The 26,137-nt window shown below is 42.8% G+C and overlaps 1 protein-coding gene across 3 annotated transcripts in view; it reads left to right on the top strand.

The window, feature by feature from the left end:
* The window catches only part of col2a1b (collagen, type II, alpha 1b), an 83,135-nt gene that overhangs the window by 31,035 nt on the left and 25,963 nt on the right, over positions 1-26,137 (top strand). For all 3 annotated transcript variants that reach the window (XM_057361380.1, XM_057361381.1, XM_057361379.1), the window contains 17 exons: positions 558-632; positions 1,564-1,608; positions 1,977-2,030; positions 8,220-8,273; positions 8,570-8,623; positions 8,793-8,846; positions 9,205-9,258; positions 9,370-9,414; positions 11,345-11,398; positions 11,565-11,609; positions 11,713-11,766; positions 11,908-12,006; positions 12,290-12,334; positions 12,425-12,523; positions 15,668-15,721; positions 16,154-16,261; positions 16,345-16,398. In XM_057361380.1, coding sequence (XP_057217363.1) covers positions 558-632; positions 1,564-1,608; positions 1,977-2,030; positions 8,220-8,273; positions 8,570-8,623; positions 8,793-8,846; positions 9,205-9,258; positions 9,370-9,414; positions 11,345-11,398; positions 11,565-11,609; positions 11,713-11,766; positions 11,908-12,006; positions 12,290-12,334; positions 12,425-12,523; positions 15,668-15,721; positions 16,154-16,261; positions 16,345-16,398 — 1,047 coding nt within the window. The remainder of the gene's footprint in view (positions 1-557; positions 633-1,563; positions 1,609-1,976; positions 2,031-8,219; positions 8,274-8,569; positions 8,624-8,792; positions 8,847-9,204; positions 9,259-9,369; positions 9,415-11,344; positions 11,399-11,564; positions 11,610-11,712; positions 11,767-11,907; positions 12,007-12,289; positions 12,335-12,424; positions 12,524-15,667; positions 15,722-16,153; positions 16,262-16,344; positions 16,399-26,137) is intronic.

Below are 26,137 nucleotides of genomic sequence, written 5' to 3'. Positions count from 1 at the left end.
AATGTATGTTTTTTTGACATATTTATTATTCTTTGTATAACCACAGTATTGTTACAAATATACCATGGCTAAACTATGTTTACTCTAGTAAAACCATGTTTCATTTGGGGTTTAACTACAGACGGTTTCATCAGACACGTGTGTCTTGCCCGACTTCTGGTGAACTTCTGGTCTGTGTTTGTTTATTAGTCTGGCTAGTGGCTAATAATATAACTGATTATTTTTAATTTTGATTTATATTCAGATTTGATTGTATATTGTATTACATAAACAATTTGTTGAACAGGTCTGGTAGTGTCTCAGTCAAGTAACGGTTCTTCTACTGGAAACCTAAAATAACACTGACTAAACATAGTTTTAACTTGCTAGCTAATGTCATTTACTTGTGTTCTACCGGAAGGTTAGGTTTGGGCCACAAAGCATTGCTTTATGTTCTTGCCGTTAAAACCGTCTATGGTGATTGCTTTTTATAAAACCATGGTTTAGTTTTTGTATGGAGGAGGTTGCTTTAACAGTGTGAGAAACATTCAGTGTCATTAACTTGACATGTTTTTCAGAACTTTGCCGCTCAGATGGCCGGTGGATTTGATGATAAATCTTCAGCACAAATGGGCGTGATGCAGGGACCGATGGTGAGAGCGCACACTTCACTGCTTCTTACTTATAGTCCTGCTCATTCTCTATTTTAGTTATTATTGTAGAATTGTAGCATTAAAATAGTAAATACATGTATCAATGGGAACAATGTTCTGATGAAAAATCCTTCTATTTTAAACGCTAGTCTTTTAGGGGCGGTTTCCCAGACAGGGCTTTAAGCCTAGTCCCAGACTAACTGAAATGTTAGAGGCGTTTTAAACGAAAGCAATTTACACTGGCATATCTTCAAATATATCAGTGGGATTATTTTGTCTCAAGATGCATACCAGTAATGTTTTTTTGTAAAGTATGTTTTTTAACACAACTCAAATATCCTAATTTAACTAAGGCCTAGTCCTGGTTTAAGATAGTCCTTGTTCGGGAAACCGCCCCTTAGTGTTGTGTATAGTAATACTGACTAACATTCATGTTGGGAGGTAAGAAACTCACTGCCTTTACTTCCACATCTATGGCTCTTAAACACTGAGATGCATTCATTCCTGCTCTCCTCTGTGAGTGAATGTGTGCGTGGACGTCTGGGATTTTTGTGCTTGTAGTAGACCTGACTACCCCATGTTTTCTTTGGCTGTCACCCAGAAGTTTGTTAGTGACAGAAGCTTACAAGTGATTCAGCTGAAGTATTAAGTATTTTGCATGCGAAGCCAGTTTCATGATTCCAGTGAGAGATGTGTGATGGAGATGTGTCAGGACATGTGCTGTTAAAGGTTTAATTGTTGGTATGTCAGAAGGGTTCAGAGCACTTGGACTGATTTCCGGCGCATGAAGGTCGAGTGAGTGTCTGGAATTCTTTACGCTCCATTTAGTCACACTAATGTCCTACAGGCAGAGCTGGCTAACATGTGTGCCATACAAAAAAGTCATAATAAAAATAAAAGGATAAATACTAAATATACATTTCTTCTTCAGGGACCGATGGGACCAAGAGGACCACCAGGCCCCAATGGAGCTCCTGTGAGTGCTCTTTCCTATTGAGTCACATGACACACACGACAAATGAGTTTTGACTTTCTTTGAAGATTGAGGGCAGAAATAGCATGTGTAAGCTGATACTGTGCTTAAACACAGGTTAGCACTGGGAACTTTCATCTTCTCTGAAAGCTTTAGGACTTTTTCCTCAAAGTCATCTCGACCATTACTTTTTGCTTCATATTTGTTTGGAAGAAAACAAAATAGATTTTCTGTGAAAAAATAATCATATTAAAGAAAGGAAGAGCATTGAAAAGAACGGAGCAGTTTTTATACAGTGAAGAGATAAATATTGTTTCTGGCATTGACGTACACACAGTCTGTAGTGGTAATTCTCTCTCTCAATGCTGCAGGGCCCACAAGGGTTTCAGGGGAACCCCGGAGAGGCCGGAGAGCCCGGATCAGCCGTATGTACAGACCACAACAAACAGCTCATTACATACAGTCAACCTCCCATTGATAAACACTGTGATAAGCCTTCACATCCAGCAAATAGTCCTTTACACACACTGCTGATTTTACACTTTTATACAATCTCATACACGCAATTTCTGAAACTATGCCTCCATTCTTAACATTTTCTATTTTTCCGTTCATTTGAATTAAACAGCAACAAACAAAACAACTGCATCTGAAGAAACTGTAAACAAACAAACTAATGACAAAAAATGAGTGTGAATCCTATCCCCCTACTCTCTGCCCTCTCACTCACCCCTGCAAAACTTATTTTTTAACAATCAAAATGGTCACTAATAATGGTGAGAATGTGCAAGTGACTGTAGTTTATTCAGTGTAAAAAGGAAGGAATCATTTTTGCAGAACCTGGTCTAGCATATCTATTTGTAGCCTATGTTTTAGTTTGTTTTAGTATGTAATACAGACAATTTTTGGAAATTGTCAAAAATACATTGTATGGGTCAAAATGATAATTTTTTCTTTTATGCCAAACATCATTAGGATATTAAGGAAAGATCGTGTTTCAGATTACATGAATATATGTATTACGAATTGCTCCAAGACTTGAAAGTTTTGGAACTAAATGCAGCTTTCAATCAATCAATCAATGTTTATTTACAGGCCTATTTCTCTCAAATATTGTTCACAAATCTGTCTAAATCTGTGTTAGTGAGCACTACTCCTTTGCCGAGATAATATATCCACCTCACCAGGGGCGTAGCAAGCTTTTCAAAAGTGCGGGGGATGGATGTAGTTTGTTTGTTAACAATAAAAAACGATGACTACAATGACAGAAGGGTACAAAAGGTATAACATACAAGATATAAAAAGCTTCCCATTTAAATGAGCGATACTAGAAAAGTATAAAAACACACTCGGTGGTAGGCTTGATAGTGACATGGGTCTGACAGGACTGTGAATGAGACTGCTAAATTTGGCTTACTTGCACCTTGAAAAGGGGAGATAAAAAACAACAAAAAGAAAAAAAAAACGCCCACACAAAGCTTTTTCTCTGGTGGTATAAATAATGTAACAATTTACTGTTTTTAAACATTAAAATAATATACACTTTTCTTTCATAGTTCTTCAACAGGTATGCAAACAATGACATCATTTCTCACTTTTTTCACCTCAACAGGTACAATCAAACACAACAGGTAAGTATCCACAAAAGTATTCAGCTAATCAACAAACAATGCTCAAAATATCTAAATCAATTGCACTGGCAATAAACCCATAAATACACTGCTTAACAATGACAATGTGTCCCTCCTCCTCGTCAATTCCCTGCCTTCTTCATCACAGTTACTTTATACATTGCATGCCACATACATAACCGAATTTAGCTAGCTGCTGAACAATATCCCAATTAGCAATTAGCAATTAGCATTAGTCTAAAAAACGAAATATAATACAGAAAACACTCGACATGTCAACAAAACATAAACAGAACATCTTCCCAAACATATATCAAGCTTATTTAAAAACCTCGAAAGCATAAACACTCATTCAAAGTACCTGGGAAAGGGAGATGTAAATAACGATAACCATAAGTTCCCGCCTCCTCAGCACGAGCTGACCGATAAATCTAACACACCAAGAGAGGCGGGACTTAAGGCAGAACAGCCAATCATCAGCCGGTCACATTCAAAGCCAGTGTCATGTTTGAGAGGGAGGGGAGAGCAGGCAGTCGCAGCGAGCTCAGACACAGAGCGGCCAGAGAAACGGAGGAGCGACTGCTGTAAGGCGTTTGTGCAAAACTGCGGAAAAACTGCAGAAAAAGTGTGGGTGTTGAACCCTCTCACCGGGAAAAGTGTGGGTGTTAAAACACCCACATCCCCCACGGGTGCGACGCGCCTGCACCTCACAGGTGTGGCATATCAAGATGCTGATTAGACAGCATGATTATTGCACAGGTGTGCCTTAGGCTGGCCACAAGAAAAGACCACTCTAAAATGTGCAGTTTTACTGTATTGGGGGATCCGAAAACCAGTCAGTATCTAGTGTTACCACCATTTGCCTCACACAGTGCAACACACCTCCTTCGCATAGAATTGATCAGGTTGTTGATTGTGGCTGGATATTGGCAGGAACTGGAACACGCTGTCATATACGCCGATCCAGAGCATCCCAAACATGCTAACTGGGTGACAGGTCTGGTGAGTATGCTGACCATGCAAGAACTGGGATGTTTTCAGCTTCCAGGAATTGTCTACAGATCCTTGCAACATGGGGCCGTGCATTATCATGCTGCAACATGAGGTGATGGTCGTGGATGAATGGCACAACAATGGGCCTCAGGATCTCGTCACGGTATCTCTGTGCATTCAAAATGCCTTCAATAAAATGCATCTGTATTCTTGTCCATAACATATGCCTGCCCATACCATAACCCCACTGCCACCAGGGGCCACTCGATCCACAACCTTGACATCAGCAAACCGCTCACCCACACGACGCCATACACACAGTCTACCATCTGCCCTGTACAGTGAAAACCAGGATTCATCCGTGAAGAGAACACCTCTCCAAAGTGCCAGACGCCATCGAATGTGAGCATTTTCCCACTCAAGTCGGTTACGACGACGAACTGCAGTCAGGTCGAGACCCTGATGAGGACGACGAGCATGCAGATGAGCTTCCCTGAGACGGTTTCTGACAGTTTGTGCAGAAATTCTTTGGCTATGCAAACCGATTGTTGCAGCAGCTGTCCGGGTGGTTGGTCTCAGGCGATCTTGGAGGTGAAGATGCTGTATGTGGAGGTCCTGGGCTGGTGTGGTTACACGTGGTCTGTGGTTGCGAGGCCGGTTGGATGTACTGCCAAATTCTCGGAAATGCTTTGGAGACGGCTTATGGTAGAGAAATGAACATTCAATTCATGGGCAACAGCTCTGGTGGACATTCCTGCAGTCAGCATGCCAATTGCACGCTCCCTTAAAACTTGTGACATCTGTGGCATTGTGCTGTGTGATAAAACTGCACATTTTAGAGTGGCCTTTTATTTTGGCCAGCCTAAGGCACACTTGTGCAATAATCATGCTAATCAGTCTAATCAGCGTCTTGATACGCCACACCTGAGGTGGATGAATTAGCTCGGCAAAGGAGAAGTGCTCACTAACACAGATTTAGATAGATTTGTGAACAATATTTCAGAGAAATAGGCCTTTTGTGTACATAGAAAAAGTCTTAGATCTTTGAATTCAGCTCACGAATAATGGGGGCAAAAACAAAAGTGTTGCGTTTATAATTTTGGCCAGTGTATATAGCACATTTAAAAACCACCAAGGTGGACCAAAGTGCTGTACAAGCAGATAAAATGACTAAAGCAAGAGTATTACAGTACATTCAGCAACAACATAAAAAAATAAGATAAAAATAATAAATTAAGAAACATTAAAAGCAAGCGAAAATAAGTGTGTTTTGAGTCTGGCTTTAAAAATGGAGATAGATGGCGCAGTTTTAACATACAATGGAAGGCTATTCCAGAGTTTCGGGCCAATAGTGGCATAGGCGCGATCACTTCGATTTTTAACTCTTGATCTGGGAACCATGAGTAACCCAAGCTCACAAGATCTTAGGGTTCTGGGGGTAGTGTATGGAAGCAGGAGATCCATTAAATATTGAGGAGCTAGATTATTAAGGGCATTATAAACAAACAATAAGATTTTAAAATCAATCCTGTATTTGATATGAAGCCAGTGCAGTGAGCGTAAGATGCGTGTGACATGATCGTGCTTGCGCTTTCCTGTAAGACGTTTGGCAGCAGCATTCTGTACTAGCTGAAGACGAGAGATAGAGGACTGAGAGACACCAACATAAAGTGAGTTGCAATAGTCCAGGTGAGATGACACAATTGCAGGAATGGCCATTTCAAATTTGTTCATGGATTAAAAGGGCTTAACTTTGGCAAGAAGGCAAATATGATAAAAACAAGATTTAACAACAGCATTAATCTGTTTGTCAAATTTGAGACTGCTGTCTAGTAAAAAGCCCAAGTTTCTGGCACATTAGGTTTGGTATGGAGAAAGTGAGTGAAGGTTGACGTTAAGATCACCGATCTAATTGGGACCAAAAAGGATAATCTCCGTTTTATTTTCATTAAGATTAAAACGATTACTTGTTAAACATAGCTTTAGCTCATCTAACTACCCCAACAGTGGTTGTGGGAAATGTTTGTCATTATGCAGAAATGGGAGGTAAATTTGCGTGTCATCGGCATATAAGTGAAAGGATACTCCATATTTGTCAAAGATAGAGGCAATAGGAAGCATATACAAGGAAAACAGCACTGGGCTTGAGGAACACCACAGCCAAGAGATATGTTGGAAGAGCTGCAATGTCCTAAAATAACATAAACCACCTATTAGACAGTTAAGATCGAAACCATTGTAAAACTGTGCCACGAGAACCCACACACAGCTCCAGATGAGATAATAGAACTTCATGGTCAACCAAATCAAAAGCAGCACTAAGATCTAAGAGGGCAAGGGCCACATACTTCCCTGTATCTGTTGCACGGAAGATATCATTGGAAACTCTTAAAAGGGCAGACTCTGTGCTATGTTGTGCTTTAAACCTGGACTGAAATTTTTCATGAATCAAATTATGTAACAAATATGACTGCAACTGAGACAAAACGTTTTTCTCCGTAATTTTTGAGATAAAGGGAAGGTTAGAAATCGGACGATAGACAGAAGCAAAGATCAGGGGCCTCATTTATAACCATTGCGTACGCACAAAACATTCCCTGAAAGAGGCGTACGCCACTTCCCACGCAAAAGATGGGATTTATAAAAACAAACTTGACGGAAAAATGTGCGCACCTGCACGCAAACTCTGACCCATGCGTACGGACATTTTGGAGACAGAGCAGTTTGGCGACACCGATGGTGAGTTAGTGAACTCAAGTTAGATTGCAAAAGGTAAGTGTGATAAAAATGATTATAAGCATTAATCCCTCACGCACATTTAATTTTACCTTAAATATCCTCATTATCACGAAGATTAAATCCGCAGAGTTATTTGCGCTTGTATTGGGTGATACTTGTTTCATGCAGCTCTTGTAAAATCAAAATCAAACTCAAATCTTAAATAAAAATTCAATGTAAATATTTAATCAGCGCTGTCTCACCATCACACTATGAGCGCATGAGGAGGAGATGATCCGACTGCATAGAATATAGGACAGTATCAAATAACACAGTGTAAATAAATAGCTAAATATATTTTCCTGCATAATCATCGAATGTCAAAGTCTGGAAATACAGCCATTAAACTCTCGCACAATCGTTACTCTAAATGTCCTCGTTATCGGTTTTAACTATGTTCATAACAAAACCGGAATGAAGAAACATTCGTCTCTAACAATTATGTCTTCAAATTTTATCTCAGGTGAAGGACACCAGTAATTAATGAGGTGATTTTAATGAGGTGTTAATGATCAGTCTAAATGCTGTAAACATATAAATGCTGCAGCGACCTTCTTTGGCTTTAATATAATTATAATAATAATTCTAACAATTATTAATATGGAAATCTCAATGAATCTCATGTGTGGCCATTTGTGATTTCGTTACGGAGATAAAGGATGGGATCGGGGGTTTTACATTTTTTTGTTATTTTTCTATGGCATCTGATAGCGGTTTGACCAGGAAACGGTGTACACCCATTATGGTGCGTGACGTCAGGCTTAACAAGCGGATTGGATGGCAGGCGTATTAATATACGAATCAGTATTCATGAGGTGCTTTGCATTGACTATTTATGGGTAAAAATGGGCGTGTACAGGGCGGGATATGAGGCTGATTCACGTACGCACACTTGCAGGTGATCTGTGATTTATAAAGCGAATATTGCTTACAGGTGTGCGTATGCACGGTTTTATAAATCGGATTATTTTTGGGCGTACGCTTTGGTTTTCGGGTGCACGTACACGTTTAGTAAGGATCCTACGCACAGTTTTATAAATGAGACCCCTGGTCTGAAGATGAGTTCTATACTGTAAGTGAATGCTTTCACTGTGTGGGTCACAAGCATTTCTTTTAGTGTGTGTAAAACATTTTCAATAACATTAGGTAAACATGTATAGCAGAAGCTATTCAGAGCCTTTTAAATGTAATGTTTCATTGTTGTTTTGGTAGGGCTCGATGGGTCCCCGTGGCCCCTCCGGTCCCTCAGGAAAACCTGGAGATGATGTAAGTATTCCCACTCCTCACCTTAATATCTTATGTTATTTCTACTGTAGGGAATATCACATGATAGTTCTCGGCACTGATGGGGTCTCAAGCTGTTCCTCCAGCCCACATGACATAACACATAATGTGCTCCATCTTTGTGCCAGCAGAAAATGCTTTCAGTCAAGAAAATGCTTCTCATTTTTCCATCCACGTGTCTCTGAATATTTCACAGGATATTCAGTGATATTTCACTATAGTAGCATCATGTGATTAGCTTCCAGCTACATGTTTGTTTCTTTGTTTGTTTGTTTAAGGGGGAAGCAGGTAAACCTGGTAAAAGTGGTGAACGTGGACCTCTTGGACCTCAGGTGAGTTCTTCGGTGTTTAAGGTTTTTATCGCTGTATGACGGCTCAAGCTTTTGTCCAGATGTGAGCATCTGCTGTGGATGCAGGCCAGAGAGAGAAAGAGGAGACATTCGCCTCATACCTCTCTCTCTCTCTCTCTCTCTCTCTCTCTCTCTCTCTTTTGAAACACAGGGAGCCCGTGGATTTCCAGGAACACCAGGTCTACCTGGAATAAAGGGACATCGAGTTAGTGGACTTTTCTCTTTTTCAGCATGTGCTCCTATTATTTTCATGAAAGTCTTAATGCGGTACAGTGTAAAACTGCTTTTGGTTGGTCAGTAGCTCTGCTTCATGACAAAGTAGCGCTACCGTATGACCTTTTCACCATTTCATGTTAGTATCACAGCTCAACATACAGTTTTTAAATGCAAATGACATGAGACACTGGTGTAGTTAATATTTACATGATGTTTCATTGAAGGCTGTGCCATATTGTGCTTAACACCGTTTAGCCTGTGACTGTATTCAGGATCTGAATCACTCTAAAAGCATGAAATAATGGTGATAACCTCTAAACCTGTGGTGTGTGTGTGTGTGTTTGTAGGGTTATTCAGGTCTTGATGGTGCTAAAGGAGAATCTGGAGCTGTTGGAGCTAAAGTATGACCTGCACATATCTCATATGTTTCAAATTTTCATCTTTCCATCGTCACGTGTGTGGTTGTTTTAGTAGTTTCAGTCTCTCTTTCTTATTCTTTGCCTTTCTCTTAGGGTGAAGCTGGCTCGCCTGGAGAGAGCGGGGCTCCTGGACCAATGGTACGTGTTTGTACAGCTGCTAATCCCACTCATACTACCACATTTCAGTGTTACTTTATCGGACATTCACCAGCCAATGCAAAGGCAAATCAGAACTCATCAAGAATCTACAACAAAACTTAGGAATTTAAAAACAACAACATACATAAACTGATGACAAAACTTAAGGATCTCATAATGCTCGGGCCGGCCGTGACCCACCAGTACAGTATGAGAGAATTTTCATTCTTGGAGGGGTAAACATTTCCTTAAAAGAGGGATACATTTAAAATACTCAAAACAGATGATTAAAATATCTCAAATTATCATTATATCAGTTCAAGATTTTTTTTGTTTGCTAAATTCTGTAATCAACTCCGAAATCTCTGTACGGTTAATGCAAGAGCAAATGATTTGAGCTTGTGCTAGACCAGACTGTGGCACATGCTTAATCAAAACTATTCAAACTTAAATTAAAACTTAAAATGTTAAATACAAACTAGGATGTTTGAAGTGTAAAAATACAAAAGCATCCAATGAGGCGCTAGCAACAAAGACAGCTCATGAATACCTGGACGGAATACAGCGAGTTAGCTACAGAACACAAACGTCTGCACTCATATCACCGATGTCATTGATGACAAGCATTTGCAACTCTCCGCTAACACAAAAGAGTAACACTTTACAATAAGGTGCTATTATTTAACATTATTAAATGCATTAGCTAACATTAAATAAAAATGAACAGTATAGTTTTTCAGCATTTATTAATCCTTGTTAATATTAGTTCATGTCAATACAGTTATTCATGTTAATTCATGATGCATTAACTAATGTTAACAGTGACAACGTTTGATTTAAAACATGTATTAGTAAATGCTGAAATTAACATGAATTAATATTAATAAATGCTGTATTAGTATTGTTCAATGTTAGTTCCTTTTAGCTAATGCATTAACTAATTGTTAATAAATAGCACCTTATTGTAAAGTATTACCGATATCAGTCTTCCCCATTCATGTCTCGCTAGTATGATGTAAATAGGTGCCCGAAGGCAGCAAAATGTTTTTTTTAGTATCTCATGCTGTACTGATCTAAAACATCCAGCCTCTGCTGACATCAGGGACATCCATTTGATATGTTGCTATTGTTTTGTCATATATTATAATATTCCATATGAAGTCACCTTATTTGGCAAAATAGATCATAATTATTTAGGACATTATTAGACGGGTCATACATTGATTTTAATAGTTTTTAATGAAAAAAATTGATGAAATTACTTATTTCTATAATGTTCATTCATATGTTCACATTACTCTTTAATCTGCCCTTTGTCATTATATATATTTTAAAAGTTTTATGTAATAAATCATTTTCAAGCTGTCACTGTTGTAAGATACATTTTGAATTGCACAGATTAACATGTGCAAGACTCTGTGCAAGACTCACTTCTCGTGAACACTTTGCTACTTTTTACTCATACTTTGAGTAGTTTTTAGGACAAGTACTTTTATTCTTGGGAAGTAACAGTACTCTACCTACACAAAAGTATAAAAGTATATTTAGTAAAAAAACTGAAGGGATCAATTTGGCTTTTCTTAATACATTTCACAGCTTTTTCAGTTATTGACGATGTACTTGAAGTGTGCACCAGCACTGGTATCGGCCAATCCTCAAAATAAAAACTTCACCAGAATTTGATTTGCACATTGTGCTTGTTATTTTTGTTATTCTTTTTTTTGCAAACATTCTACTGTCTTATATACACTCTATGGAAATGTTACTATATACACATATGCGGGGGGACTTGGAGCTGTTGATATGTTTTTGGGGGTCTCTGCCATACACTATTACTGTATGTCAACTATTGTCTCATTTGTGTAGGAGAAACATGAGCTCTGTTGTCAGAATCTGAGTTCATTTGTGTGTGTTGTGTGTTTTTGTTTAGGGTCCTCGCGGTCTGTCTGGTGAACGGGGACGTCCAGGACCCTCAGGAGCTGCTGTAAGACCCTCTCTCTGCCTGTCATTTGACAAACATAAAAAATAAATTGATAAAATAAATTGAAAACTGTCTCCCATGAAGACGTTATATTGATGCTATCCAGTCATCTCAGAATTGTGTTGTAGTTTTGTTAGCATTTTAAATGTTGTCTGTTGTATTTGAACAGGGCACTCGTGGAAATGATGGTTTGCCCGGTCCTGCTGGTCCTCCGGTACATTCTCTCATCACAGTATCTCTTCATCAATGTGTTTTAGGAAAGCTGTGGTGTATTTACAGATAATAAACATGTGTACGTGTTTTTGGTGTGCTAACAGGGTCCAGTAGGCATAGTTGGAGCTAATGGTTTCCCAGGATCCCCCGGGACGAAGGTGGGACATTTTTTCATTCGTCTATTTTTATCACATGCTTAATAAAAGAAAAGCTTCATGCACATTTCTGAAACCAGTTAGACGTCAAAGATGCATTGGCATGAGTGAAGAAACAGTTTCGTGCAAATGTTCGTTTTTAAGGGTGAAGCAGGGCCCACCGGTGCCCGTGGACCTGAGGGAGCACAAGGACCTCGTGGAGAGTCGGGTGTCCCGGGAGCTCCAGGGCCTTCTGGAGTCTCCGTGAGTCATCATACACGTCACCCCAGCGATGCTGTTTGATGGTTCACCTTTTAGCAAAGCACTGACTGAACACAAGTGTGCTTTTGTCCTAAATAACCAATGGTGAAACTAAATGAACAAGTGAAATTCTGATGTTTTAGCAGCTTTATTGTCTCAGTCCAGATTCCTTTCACAATCATTCAACATCACAGTGGTGGACTAAACATGTTTATTTTGTTCTGTGAGAGATGACATTAAGATGCAACAAGCTGCTGACTGTTGAAAGTTGTGTCTGAATGTGTAGGGTAACCCCGGAACTGATGGCAACCCCGGCGCCAAGGGATCAGTGGTGAGTACATGAGCGTCTCCCATTGTTTGTTCATAGGTCATATACTCTGAATATTTATGGTGTTCACACATACTCTGTCCTCTCCTGTAGGGCGCTCCTGGTATTTCCGGTTCTCCTGGTTTTTCGGGTCCTCGTGGCCCTCCTGGACCTCAGGGAGCAACCGGTCCACTCGGACCAAAGGGACAGTCTGTGAGTTTCCACATGTTAAATGTTTGTTCATTACTTATACGTGATGTCGTCATGCATGTGTTAATAATGGGTCATAATAGACTTTCTGTGCTAAAACTGGTAAAAGAGTTGATGAGTTCACGTGCAGCACACCGGCATAAATCAAAACTAAGCTTCAGGTGACCTCAGGGTAAAAGAGGTGACTGACACAGGCTGCTCCACACAGCAACAGAGAAGGCTCGGCTGAGCGAAAAAAGACTTCACTGCGTGCATCACTATTTTTGTTGAATAGATTTTTGTACCTTTACTGGGTTCCGGAGGCAGTTTATAACTTTCGGGAAGCGGAGTTTGATCGGGAGATTATTCCATTACGCTGCATTATTGACATCTGCAAGTCGGGTGCTCTCATGTTCGCTGTTTACGTACACTATAACGTAAATTAGAAGTGAAAAAAAAAGGATTTTTACGCCTATTTTGAATTTTACTCGAATACAAATACAAATACTTCCCCCCCTCAACAAATACAAATACAGATACAAATACCGGCTGCTTTGCACACCCTTAGTACACACATTATCAATATTTCAAACACGACACAAATTAAATCACACAAAGCATCTACAAGCAGTTTCAGCTTCCATTTTATATAACATTGTTTTAAAAACATCTAACAAGACCACTGACTAGTCTTTGAATCAGTATACTATGTTCAACAGTATCAAAAACTTTAGATAGATAAATCAATAAACAAAGCAGCACAGTAATTCGTATTATCAACACATTCTATGAAATCATTTAAAACTTTTAAGATTGCCGTAGTTGTATTATGTTGCTTTCTGAAGCCTGATTGAAAGTCAGACAATATATTATTTACAGTAAGAAAATCCTTCACTTGGTTACTGACAAAAGTTTCCAATATTTTACAACACCGATAGCTTGGAAATGGCCAGTAATTATTCAAATTTGTAGGATCTCCACTTTTAAACAAAGGAAGAACAAAAGCAGATTTCCATATTAATGGAATTTCATTTGTGACAAGAGAAAGGTTAAAAATGTGAGTCAAAGGTGAGACAAAGCGAACCAGCTGATTTTGAAGCATCTAAAAGTTTTAGGGCTTTTCACACCGCAGAGCTTGTAATAGGTGAACATTTGAAAACCTGACTAGACATACGTCCCTCTGTCAAAACATTGTTTTATGGCAGGGTTCATCAGGGTATTCTTAGATGAATCAAACAGAAAACCAGAATCTATGAAATGTTCATTAAAATAATTAAGCATTTTAACTTTATCAGTGATTGTATGGGAGCCTATTATAATAAAAAGTGGAAGTTCCAAACTCCTATTATTTACAGTTAATGATTTAATAGTTTTAAAGAGTTTTTTTATGTTTTATTGAGGAAATACTAAGCTTTAGCTTTTCTAATCGCTACTGTACATGCATTGCACAGTCTTCTAAAATTAAGCCAATCTGCATTTAGATCTGTTTTCCTAGCTTTCACCCATGCCAGATTTCACTCATGGAGCATATTGGATAAATAAGGAGTTAATGCATGGGAATTATTTTGACCTTTCACCCTATTTATTTTGAAGGGGGCATGTTTGTTAACTAAAGTAGAAAAACTAGCATAGAAATATTCCCATGCTATATTAAGGTCAGGTATTAAAGTAATATTTTCCCACTTAAAGCAATTAACATCATGAAGGAAAGCTTGCTCAGAGAAGTGTTTCATGTCTCGCTTCATTATAATACACAATTTGGTTTTAGGGATTTTTGTGTCTCTAACCATTGGGATGACACAGTGGTCACTGATGTCATTGGCAAATATAGAAGCAATTAAATAATTATGTGGCACGTTTGTGAAAATTAAATCAATTAAAGATGATTTTTCTAGACATTTTGGATTCGGCCTGGTGGGACTATCAACCATCTGAAAGAGATTCATTGAGTCACAAATATAGGTTTTTAGTTCATCAGAAGATGAATCCAGCCAGTTCCAATTTAAGTCGCCTAGAACTACCCATTCTTTGAATTTCAGATCTGATAACAGCTGAAATAAGGATGAAAGAGCCCCACTCTCAGCAGATGGTGCTCTGTAACAACCAACAACTGTTATATTGAGAGAATTACAGACCTCAAGATCAAGAGCTAAACATTCATATTGTTTACTTACTGCTTTAGATAGAAATGTTTTAACATGAAACAAACTTTTTTAATAAAAATTGCTATGCCCCCACCCCTTTTTGGTCGATCTGTCCTATATATGTTGTAACCATCAATAGAAATGTCATTGTCTGATACAGATTTGCTCAGCCAAGTTTCCGTTAAAACAATCACATCCGCATCATTTGATTGTGCCCAAATACGAACCATATCCATTTTTAAGATTAAACTTTGAACATTTAAATGAATAAAATCAAGCCCATGCCATGATAGACAATATGCAGGTGTGTCAACACTTGAGGAAAAATCAGAAACTGGTCATGGGTTAGTATGAATATTTCGGAGATCATAAGTTATAGAACAATCATACACCTCCTCTTAAATGATTGTATAATAACATTATCTCTGGAATTTACCTGAACAAAATTAAAATCACAATGAATACTTACAGAAAATGCAAAATGGTCCTGTAGTGCCATAACGCAGGTTATACAAACCAGGTCCATACTGCAAAAGCAGGATTTTTTAGCTCATTTTAAATGCTTGGTTTGTCTTACTTGGATCATTTTGAGACCCCCTTGGTTGAGAAACATTGCAATAAAGGCACGAAAATATTGGACAAAAAAAGAAAACATTGGACATGCAAAAGTGTCAACCTGAAATTTATTTTAGAGCGAGAGAAATATATCATAATTGTGATTGGTTGATTTGTGCCTCAGGGCGGGACATTTAGGGTTGTTTTTATCCTTATTGTGTCGTCATGCTGAAATGTAATTTCATTCACATTTCATAAACCTTTCGTGTTTGATTCTGAAGTGAAGGGTTTAGACTTTCTGATGGTAATAGATTGTGTGTGTGTGTGTGTGTGTGTGTGTGTGTGTGTGTGTGTGTGTGTGTGTGTGTGTGTGTGTGTGTGTGTGTGTGTGTGTGTGTGTGTGTGTGTGTGTGTGTGTGTGTGTGTGTGTGTGTGTGTGTGTGTGTGCGCGCGTGTGTGTGTCCTGTAGGGTGATTCGGGTCTGGCTGGGTTCAAGGGTGAAGCGGGTCCTAAAGGAGAGATTGTAAGTCATATTCTTCATTCTTGACCGCATGACAACAATTAAACATGAATACATCAATACTATACAGCATATAACACCAGCTGAAACTGAACTTTTCTGGTGTAAATGATTTTCAAACTGAGGGATATTTTATTTATGTAAAAATACAAATGTTTAACAGTGAAAATGTAAAAAAGAGCAATGTAAATTTTACTTGACAATACATGCGTTATTGTTTAAAAGTACAGACTTCCTCTTGACTGATACATTTTTCATGATCTCCTTTCATTGATGAGTTTTTCTTTCTTTCTATGGGTTCAGTGTCATACAGTAGAGGGCACTGTTACTCTTGTTCTGAAAGCATCGACTCATCCTTAAACATGTGAATGCTCCATCTATGTTGTGATCATTGATATGAGTTGAATGAAACTATCTTCACTGTGGTTTGTATAGGGTAATGCTGGGCCTCAAGGTGCCCTGGGTCCGGCTGGAGAGGAAGGTAAGCGAGGACCCAGAGGAGAGCCCGGTGCTCTTGGACCCATAGGACCATCGGGAGAGAGAGTAAGACACTCCCTCTGTAGCTGAACTGTGTGTGTGTTGTTGGTTAGATGAGGCAGTTTGACATTTACTGTTGTTTTCTGTAGGGAGCTCCTGGTAACAGAGGTTTTCCTGGACAAGACGGTTTGGCCGGTCCAAAGGTGAGATGTCTTTACAGTTGCTGAATGTTTATTTGGAGCATTTGTTCAGACACCTGGGGCCTCATGTTCAAAGACTTGTGTTGATTCCATACTAAAACATTGTGTACGTACAAAGCTGTAAATGTGCGTACGCACAAAAAACTCAGATGTATGAATCTCTGCTTACGCAGGATCCCACGCATATCAGAATCAGAAATCAGAAATCAGAAAGAGCTTTATTGCCAAGTATGTTTGCACATACAAGGAATTTGTTCCCTTTCTGTCGGTCTCTCGACGTTGTGTCGAGCCGACAGATGGGGTTCGCTCTTGAGAACCTATCAACTTCTGACTAGTTTAGAAAAGGCCAATGAAATTGGCGAATGAAATTTGCATGCCGGACTCCGCCCCCGGATATCCGGGTATAAAAGGGAGACTGCGTGCTGCATTCATTCACCTTTTGTTCTTCGGAGCCTTCACACATGATCGACTTCGAAACTTCAAACTCTATGCCGAATTACTGCTGGAATCTTACGACGTGGTGCAGCGGACAGTCCCTTTCTGCAGCGACTTCCCCTGGGCGTCTCGGCAGTGCCAGGAGTGTTCGAGTGTTTTTTCTAAAAGAGCAAATTTCTCCAGCGTGGCATGTCCCGCTGTTCTCATGGGTGCAACACACCCATCAAGGAGGGGGACGGACACGGTGTCTGCTTCCAGTATGCTGGGGCAGACGTTGTGGATACGTCCTGCCCGCACTGCGGGCAGTTGAAGATTCAGACGTTGCGTCACAGGTGGCTGTGTTCCCACAGGACTCAGATCCTGGCGTCTACCAGATGCCAAGATTGGTTCATGGCAATCGACCTGAAGGACGCTTACTTTCATGTCTCGCTTTCGAGGGCGGGCATATCAGTACAGAGTCCTCCCTTTCGGTCTGTTCCTGTCCCCACGAGTCTTCACGAAGATCGGGGGAGCCGCCCTCACTCCCCTCGGGGAGAGAGGTGTGCGGGTACTAACTATCTCGACGACTGGCTCATCTGGGCACACTCACGAGATCTGTTGTGTACACACAGGGACCTAGTGCTCCGGCACCTAGATCGGTTGGGACCACAGGTCAGCTGAGAAAAGAGCAAGCTCTCCCCTGTGCAGAGCATCCTCTTTCTCGGTATGGAACTCGACTCCGTCCCCATGACAGCGTGACTGACTCAGAGTGCGGTCAGTCAGTGTTGAACTTCCTGAAGCACTTCAGGCAGTCAGCGGTCCCCCTGAAACAATTCAGAGGCTCCTGGGCACATGGCATCCTTGGTGGGGGTGGTCCCCCTCGGGTTGATGCACATGCGATCGCCCCAACACTGGCTACAGAGTCGGGTTCCCTGGAGAGCATGGCACACCGGCAGCAGGCGTATGGTCATCACGCCTCTCTGCTGACGCACCCCAACCCCCTGGTCTTCAATGACCTTTTTGGTGGACAGGATCCCCCTAGGGCAGCAAGGCACATCGTGTGACGATGGTTGCCTCCCTGCAGGGGTGGGGTGTCGTGTGCAAAAGGCACGCAGTGTCGGGGCGGTGGACGAGCCCCTGCCTGCGTTGGCATATCAACTGCCTAGAGTTGTTGGCTGTGCTACTTGCACTGAAGAGGCTGCTGCCTCTCGTGCAGGGCGAGCACGTGCTGGTCCGGTCAGACAGCACAACTGCCGTGGCGTATATCAATCGACAGGGTGGCATTCGCTCACGGCAGCTAACACAACTCGCCTGACGCCTCCTCCTGTGGAGTCAGCAGGTGATCAGCTCCCTGCAAGCCACACATATCCCAGGCGACCTGAACCAGACAGCCGACGCGCTCTCTCGTCAGTCGACGCCTCGCGGAGAGTGGCGACTCCATCCCCGCGCAGTCCGGCTCATATGGGAGCAGTTCGGCCAGGCACAGGGGGACCTGTTGCCTCCCCGGACTCCTCCCATTGCCCGCTTTGGTACTCCCTGACCGAGGGACCCCTCGGCACGGATACCTTAGTGCACAGCTGGCCGCGGGGTAAGCGGAAGTATGCCTTCCCCCCCAGTGAGCCTCATTGCACAGGTCTTGTGCAAGGCCAGGGAAGAGGAGCATCAAGTGGTACTAGTTGCGCCCTATTGGCCCAACCGGACTTGGTTCTTGGAGCTAAGGCTCTTGACAACAACTCCCCCTGGCCGATCCCCCTGGCGAAGGACCCCCTTTCCCAGGGGAAGGGGCACATTATGGCATACCAGGCAGACCCCTGGAACTTCCATGTCTGGACGGGACGAGGAGATCCTGAGTGACCCACCCCCAGTCTTGTTGGGACGTCACTCAGGCTAGGGCCTCGGCCACTGGGCGACTATACGCCCATAAGTGGCGCCTCTTCTCGTCCTGGTGCTCTTCTCAATGAGAAGACCCGCGGAGTTCCTCGGTCGGGTACGAGCTGTCCCTTCCTCAAGAGAGACTGGGGAGTAACCTCTCCCCCTCCACACTGGGAATGTATGTAGCCGCTACGGCTGCTCATCACAACCCAGTTGCTGGGAAGCCTCTGGGACAGCACAACCTGGTCATTAGGTTCCTAAGGGGGCGCGAGAAGGCTACCGCCTCATCTGCGCTCCGTACCCTCTTGCGACCTAGGTGTCGGGCCTCAAGAGGCCCCCCCTTCGAGCCCCTTGGAGGTGCCGCTCTATCTCACCTCACGATAAAGATGGCTCTCCTGATGGCGCTCACCTCCAAGAGCGTAGGGGACCTACAAGCTCCCTCCGTGTCCACAGATTGCCTAGAACTCTGGCCCGGTGATTTTCACGTTATCCTGATACCCCGGCCCGGCTACGTGCCCAAAGTTCCCACCACTCCCCCTAGAGACCAGGTGGTGAACCTGCAGCTCCCCACCAGGGAGGAAGACCCAACCCCATCCGTGTTGTGTCCAGGACGCGCGTTGCGCCTCTATTTGGACCGCACGCAGAGCTTCAGAAGCTCTGAGGAGCTCTTGTGTGTTCTGGAGGTCAGCTGAAAGGGAGGGCTGTCTCCAAACAGAGGTGATGCACTGGATCGTGGATGCCGGCACTACGGCATACCGATCTCAAGATCGCCCCTGCCCATTAGGAGTGAGGCACACTCCTCATGGGCACTGGCTCAGGGCGCCTCTCTGGCAGACATCTGCAGAGCTGCAGGTTGGGCTACGCCCAACACCTTCGCGAGGTTCTAATACCTACGCGTGGGACCGGTGTCAGCCCGCTTCCTGCAGGGCAACGTGTAGGACCGGCAGCCAGTAGGGCGTACGCCTGCTAAAGCCCTTCCCCCTTCCTCTAGGGGGATCAGCGGCTATTACGCCTCCCTTCTTTCCCCACTGGATAAAGAACAGGCATTCCAGCCATCACTAAGCACCCTCCTGGGGGCAGGCTGTCTCCTTAGGCCGGGGAACAGTTGAGTTATCTACCACATAGCTCTATCCGGACCTAGTGCTCCAGACGTGGTAACCCCCCCAGTGGGCGGTTCCATCTGATGTATCCTCATGAATGGTTCCCACCTCTGCAACCCATGACCTCCCTAGGTGGACCTCCACCTTGCAAGTTAACTCCTTCAGTCCGCACATTTTCCCATGAGTTATCCCCTTATGGTGAGACCATGTAATTCCTCCCTATGGTAGGATGGTGCTCTCTGTAGCGTTTTTCCCCCAGGGGGAATAATGCTTACCCAGTGGCCCTTACGGTGCCCGTGACGGCCGGTGGCAGGGGCTTCCCACCTTTTTCAAAAAAGCTCTGGGACCCCCTACCTCTCTACTGGATGGTTACAATTTTGCGCTAGTGCTCACGTCTGACTCGCACAGGCCAGTCAGCGTCGCTCCGCTAGAGATTGTGACGCAGCACACCGCTGTGGCGTTTTCCATAGGAACCCCATCTGTCGGCTCGACACAATGTCGAGAGACCGACAGAAAGGGAACGTCTTGGTTACGGATGTAACCTCAGTTCCCTGATGGAGGGAACGAGACGTTGTGTCCTTCTTGCCACAATGCTGGCTGCCCGCCGCAGCGGTCGAGGGATGCTCAGGCTCCTCAGACCAAAAGGTGAATGAATGCAGCACGCCGTCTCCTTTTTATACACAGTGCTGTTCATGATGGTGAGAGGGGGGAGTGCAGGGGGGTTTCTCCTGAAGTCCACAATCGTCTCCACTGTTTTAAGCGTGTTCAGCTCCAAGTTGTTATGACTGCACCAGACAGCCAGCTGCTCAGCCTCCTGTCTGTACGCAGACTCATCACCATCCTGTATGAGGCCAATGAGTGTGGTGTCGTCTGCGAACTTCAGAAGTCTGACAGAAGGGTCCAGGGCAGTGCAGTCATTTGTGTACAGGGAGAAGAGCAGTGGGGAGAGAACGCACCCCTAGGGGGCGCCAGTACTGATTGTGAGGGTGCTGGATGTGAGTTTCCCCATTCTCACTAACTGCTGCCTGTCTGTCAGAAAGCTGGTGATCCACTGACAGATAGAGCCAGGAACAGATAGCTGGGTTAACTTTGTCTGGAGCAGTGATGGGATGATGGTGTTGAAAGCGGAGCTGAAGTCCACAAACAGGATCCTCACATAGGTCCCTGGTCTATCCAGATGTTTCAGGACAAAATGCAGCCCCATGTTAACTGCATCCTCAACAGACCTGTTTGCTCTGTAGGCAAACTGCAGGGGGTCCAGTAAGGGTTCTGTGATGACCTTCAGATAAGCCAGTACCAGTCTCTCGAATGACTTCATGACCACATATGTGAGAGCGACGGGTCTGTAGTCATTCAGTCCTGTGATTTTGGGTTTCTTTGGGATGAGGATTATGGTGGAGCGCTTGAAACAGGAAGGAACTGTGCACAGCTCCAGTGATCTGTTGAAGGTCTGTGAGAAGATGAAGGCCAGTTGAATAGCACAGCTTTTAAGACAGGCTGGGGAGATACCATCTGGACCTGGTGCTTTTCTTGTCTTTTGTTTCCTAAAGGCTCGGCACACATCCCCGTCACTGATCTGAAGTGCAGGAGGTGGGGTGACTGAAGGTGATAGGTGTTGTGTAGAGAGAATGTCAGAGTTGGTGTGAGGTGTAAAGTTAGCATTTTCAAATCTGCAGTAAAAGTCATTCAGATCATTGACCAGGTGTTGATTGCCTGCAAAATTGGGGGATGGTGGCTTGTAGTTGGTGATGTCTTTAAGCCCTTTCCACACAGACGCAGGGTCGTTGGCTGAAAACCGGTTTTCAAACTTTTTAGAGTAGTTTCTCTTAGCCACTCTGATCTCCTTTGTCAATGTGTTCCTAGCCTGCTTGTACAAGACTTTGTCCCCTTTTCTGTAGGCATCCTCCTTGGCTTGGCGAATCTGTCTGAGTTTTGCTGAGAACCATGGTTTATCATTGTTGTATTTTAAGGAAGTCCTGGTAGGAATGCACAAATCCTCACAGAAACTGATGTATGATGTTACAGTCTCTGTGAGCTCGTCCAGATCGGTGGTAGCAGCTTCAAAAACATTCCAATCGGTGCACTCGAAACAGGCTTGTAAGGCCCGCTCTGTTTCGTTGGTCCATCTTTTAACGGTCCTTACCATAGGTTTGGCAGCTTTTAGTTTCTGCCTGTAGGCTGGGATAAGGTGAACCAGGCAGTGATCAGACAGTCCTAAAGCTGCTTTAGGGACAGAGCGATATGCATTCTTTATTGTGGTGTAGCAATGGCAAATATTTTTGTCTCTGGTAGGGCATGTGATGTGTTGTCTGTATTTTGGCTGCTCGAGTGTATGTTTTGCCTGATTAAAGTCGCCAAGAATAATAATAACAGAGTCTGGATGTTGTTGCTCAGTGTCCGTGATGTGATCGGCGAGCTGTTGTAACGCCACGCTCACGTGCGCTTGCGGTGGAATGTAAACACAAACGAGAATGAACGAGGAAAACTCTCGCGGCGAGTAAAATGGCTTACAGTTAATGAAGAGTGCTTCTAGGTCGAGACAGCACATCTTCTTCATCACTGTTGTATCTGTACACCACTTTTCATTGATGTAGAAACATACCCCACCACCGCGCGATTTCCCCGTTGATTCTGCGTCGCGGTCCGCTCTGAACAGCTGGTAGCCGGGCAGATGTAGCGCGCTGTCCGGGATGAAGTCATTTAGCCACGTTTCCACGAAACACAAAACAGCAGAGTTTGAAAAATCCTTATTTTTCCGGTAGAGTAGAAGAAGTTCGTCCATTTTGTTTGGCAGAGAGCGCAGATTCGCCAGATGTATGCTAGGCAGCGCAGTTTTAAAGCCGCGCTTTCTGAGCCTGATTAGCGCGCCGGCTCGCTTCCCACGCTTGCTCGTCCTGGAGCGCTTTGTTAGCACCACTGCGTCTACGACTACGATGTTAAGTAAAACGTCCGAATAATCAAAAACCGGTAAAAGATCAGATGGTGTGCACTGCCGAATGTTCAGCAGTTCATCTCTTGTGAAACTGATTGTGTGGGGAAAAACATAAAACAGGACAAACTAACAAAAACACTAAAACAACTGGAGAGCTCCACACCGAGGCAGCCATCTGCGGCGCCATCTTGGAAATACGCATACCATCTTGGACGTATGGACCTCCTTGGACGTCTTTTCATACCATCTTGAAAGACGCATACCATCTTGGAATACGCATATTCTCTTAGTACATCACAATTAACGTGAAATTGAGCGCACATGCACCAGCACTCTGTCTCCTTCCTCAACTAAATAAATTTGAATATGGTAATGAGTCCACCTTGGCAAAACCAAGCAACAAGAAAATGGAAAAAGCATGCAGCAAGAAACGAAAATTTACGGAATGTGAATTGGAGGTGCTACTGTCGGAGGTAGAAACTAGAAAAAATATTTTATTTGGAACTTTGTCCTCCGGAATTAATAACAAAAGGAAAAAAAACGAGTGGGGGAGTTTGGCTGATGCCGTCAACGCGGTGGGATCGGAAAATCGCACTTTAAATGAAATTAAAAAGAAATGGTTGGATATAAAAGTGAAAGTTAAGCAGAGAACTGCTGCGCACTGACAAAGTGTTGGCAGAACAGGCGGTGGTACAGGGGTCAATGAACTCACACCTTTGAGCAGAGAGTTGCCTCTATTGCGGCGACACTTTACTCTCTGGAGTAGTATCCGTTGCTGTGGGAGACTCGGATTTACCACAGGACTGCCACGAAGGTAATTTATTATTTATTTGCTTAATGTTGGTACACACCAGCCTGCAATTAATTTCAAAATGCATGCAATCTAGCTCAATTACACCAGATATTTTACGTATCATTTGCATTTATGGCAAATACGTGTACCCATTAATAATGAACAAACTCAAATCACAGTTAACATGTGCCTGTGTTTATTTAGACTTTTGTGGTGCAACAGCAGGCATGTCCACTGGCACACACTCAGAGTCCACCCCTCCGGAGCAGCCAGAGCCCTTTGTGTCCGACATCTCCGGCGTTTCCAGTACTGCCCCCAGTGCTGAGTCCCGTCCGTCTGGCCGCATCTTGACGCATGCTGTTCTGGAGTCACAACAGCAAATCGTTAGGGCCATCGGAAAAATTAACACTCACCTGAAAAATATCACTGACGCACTCACAGACATAAGTCACCCATTAAAAGAATTGGTCAAAAAATGAACTTTGTGTCTGATTACCATTTATATTGTCGCAATCACATGTTGACGGGCCTGAATAGCTTGTTGGTTGGGCTGCACATACACTGGTCCTGGGTCGGGGTCATCTGGCATCAGGCCAGCATGATGCAGCACACCTTGTTGGGGTGGTATAGCATCATTCCTCCGGTCCTGTCAAGGCAGCGCCACAAACATTTCAGCTGCCCAATGGCCCGCTCTACAACAGTTTGTGGGTTGGTGAGGGGGGTTAACAACCACGACTTTAGTGGATAACCGCGGTCTCCTGATGGGCAGTTGAATGATTTTAATATTTTTTTTATATAGAAACATAACTTTAAATGCATCACTCACCAAGAAGCCCCACCCATCGCGCACCCTGCCAGCTTGGAGCCTCATCCCAACCATGCTGTTTGTAAGTATGAATGAACAGAGGTGGGTAGTAACGCGCTACATTTACTTCGTTACATTTACTTGAGTAACATTTTGGAAAATATGTACTTTTTAAGTAAAATTAAAAGTGTGTACTTTTACTCTTACTTGACTAAATTTCTAATAGAAAATCTGTACTTTTACTTCGTTACATAACTTACATTGCGTGACGTTCCTTCGTTCCTTCATTTTAAAATATGCTTTTTAAAACGCGTTGTTTATTTCAAGGTTGTTGTCTCTTTTTACGTGCATTCCCGAGTGATTGATTCTTTTGAGTCGATTCTTTTGAAAGCATTAATTGAACAATGGGCAAAACCATTTGAATAGGCTAATGAATCAGTTCAAATGATTTGTTCAGTTCACAGCACGATCTGAATCATCTGAAGCAGGATTACTCACTCCTCGTAGCCCCAAATTTAAGAACACGCAGAACACAAAGAGCGTTGGATGAAGTGGATATTAATCTATATCTATACAATCAAAACTGCAAATGTGTCATATTGTTTGCCAGCAATGATAAATGCCCGCCATATGCGCGCACCCGCGCGACCTGTTCGTCAGACACCGCAACATGCGCGTTACCTGTCAGACACAGAGATGTGGGCTTGCAGAAATATACATTTGAAGAACAGAAGGAAGAAAACTTGTTGATGGGCGTGTGGTTCACTGTTTACTGTTGTTCTAGATCATCTTAGGAAATGCTCTGAGTTTAGTTCATGCTTTAGTTTGACATGGTCTATTATTCTAAATAACTACATTGACATCAGGACTAGATGAAATTTATAGAAATGCTTGTCTCTTCTGTGTTTGTCTATTCTTTATTCTCTCTAGTATATTGCAAAGATATCTGTTTATGATAATTAAAAATTTTGATTAAAATGTAATATTAAAATATTGGCGTTAATATTAATTTTATGTAGTAGGCCTATATAATCAGATACAAAGTAACTAAGTAACTAGCTACTTGAGTAGTTTTTTCATTGCATACTTTTTTACTTTTACTCAAGTAAATTTTAAAATAGTGACTTTTACTTTTACTTGAGTAAAGATTTTGGCTACTCTACCCACCTCTGTGAATGAATCATGGGTTGACCCAGGCTACCTTGCCACAATATTTGTTAGGCGCATTTGTGCGTCACATATTATCTGCACATTTATTGAATGGAAATGTTTCCGATTCACATATGCAAATTCTTCCTCAGATGGCACCTTTATAGCAATGTGTGTGCAGTCGATCACTCCGATTACATTAGGAAAACCGGCTATCGCTGCAAATTGCGCTTTAATGTTTGGCTGGTCAACTGCATCGTATGGGAACCTTATATATCTGGTAGACATGCAGATGATCCCGTCCCATACAGTTGGCATTGTCTGACGCAAAGACGACTGGCTTATTCCTGAGCGGTCTGCCAATTCCCTTTGGAAAGAGCCAGTTGCCAGGAAACCAAGTGTTGTGAGCACCTGTAAGGGAACGGGCAATGCGTGGCTCCTCGCTGTCTCTCTCTCAAAATTCTGATCCAACTCAGCACAAAGTTCCAAGAGGATAGCCCTTGGAAATCTGAAATGGCTGATAAGCCAGTCATCATCGTGAGCCAGAAAATCATTATGGTCCCTAAAAACTTGTTCTCTTCGGATTCTGCCATTGGCAATGTCCTCTAATAAGGCTAACGATGCCATTGTCATGGACTAAGGGTTGTATTAATTTGCTCATGCTTTTATATGTTCTT

The sequence above is a fragment of the Triplophysa rosa genome, linkage group LG20, assembly GCF_024868665.1.
Source record: "Triplophysa rosa linkage group LG20, Trosa_1v2, whole genome shotgun sequence".
NCBI classification, from domain to species: domain Eukaryota; kingdom Metazoa; phylum Chordata; class Actinopteri; order Cypriniformes; family Nemacheilidae; genus Triplophysa; species Triplophysa rosa.
Note: the sequence above shows the minus strand (reverse complement) of the source record. Positions and strands in the feature narration are given on the sequence as shown.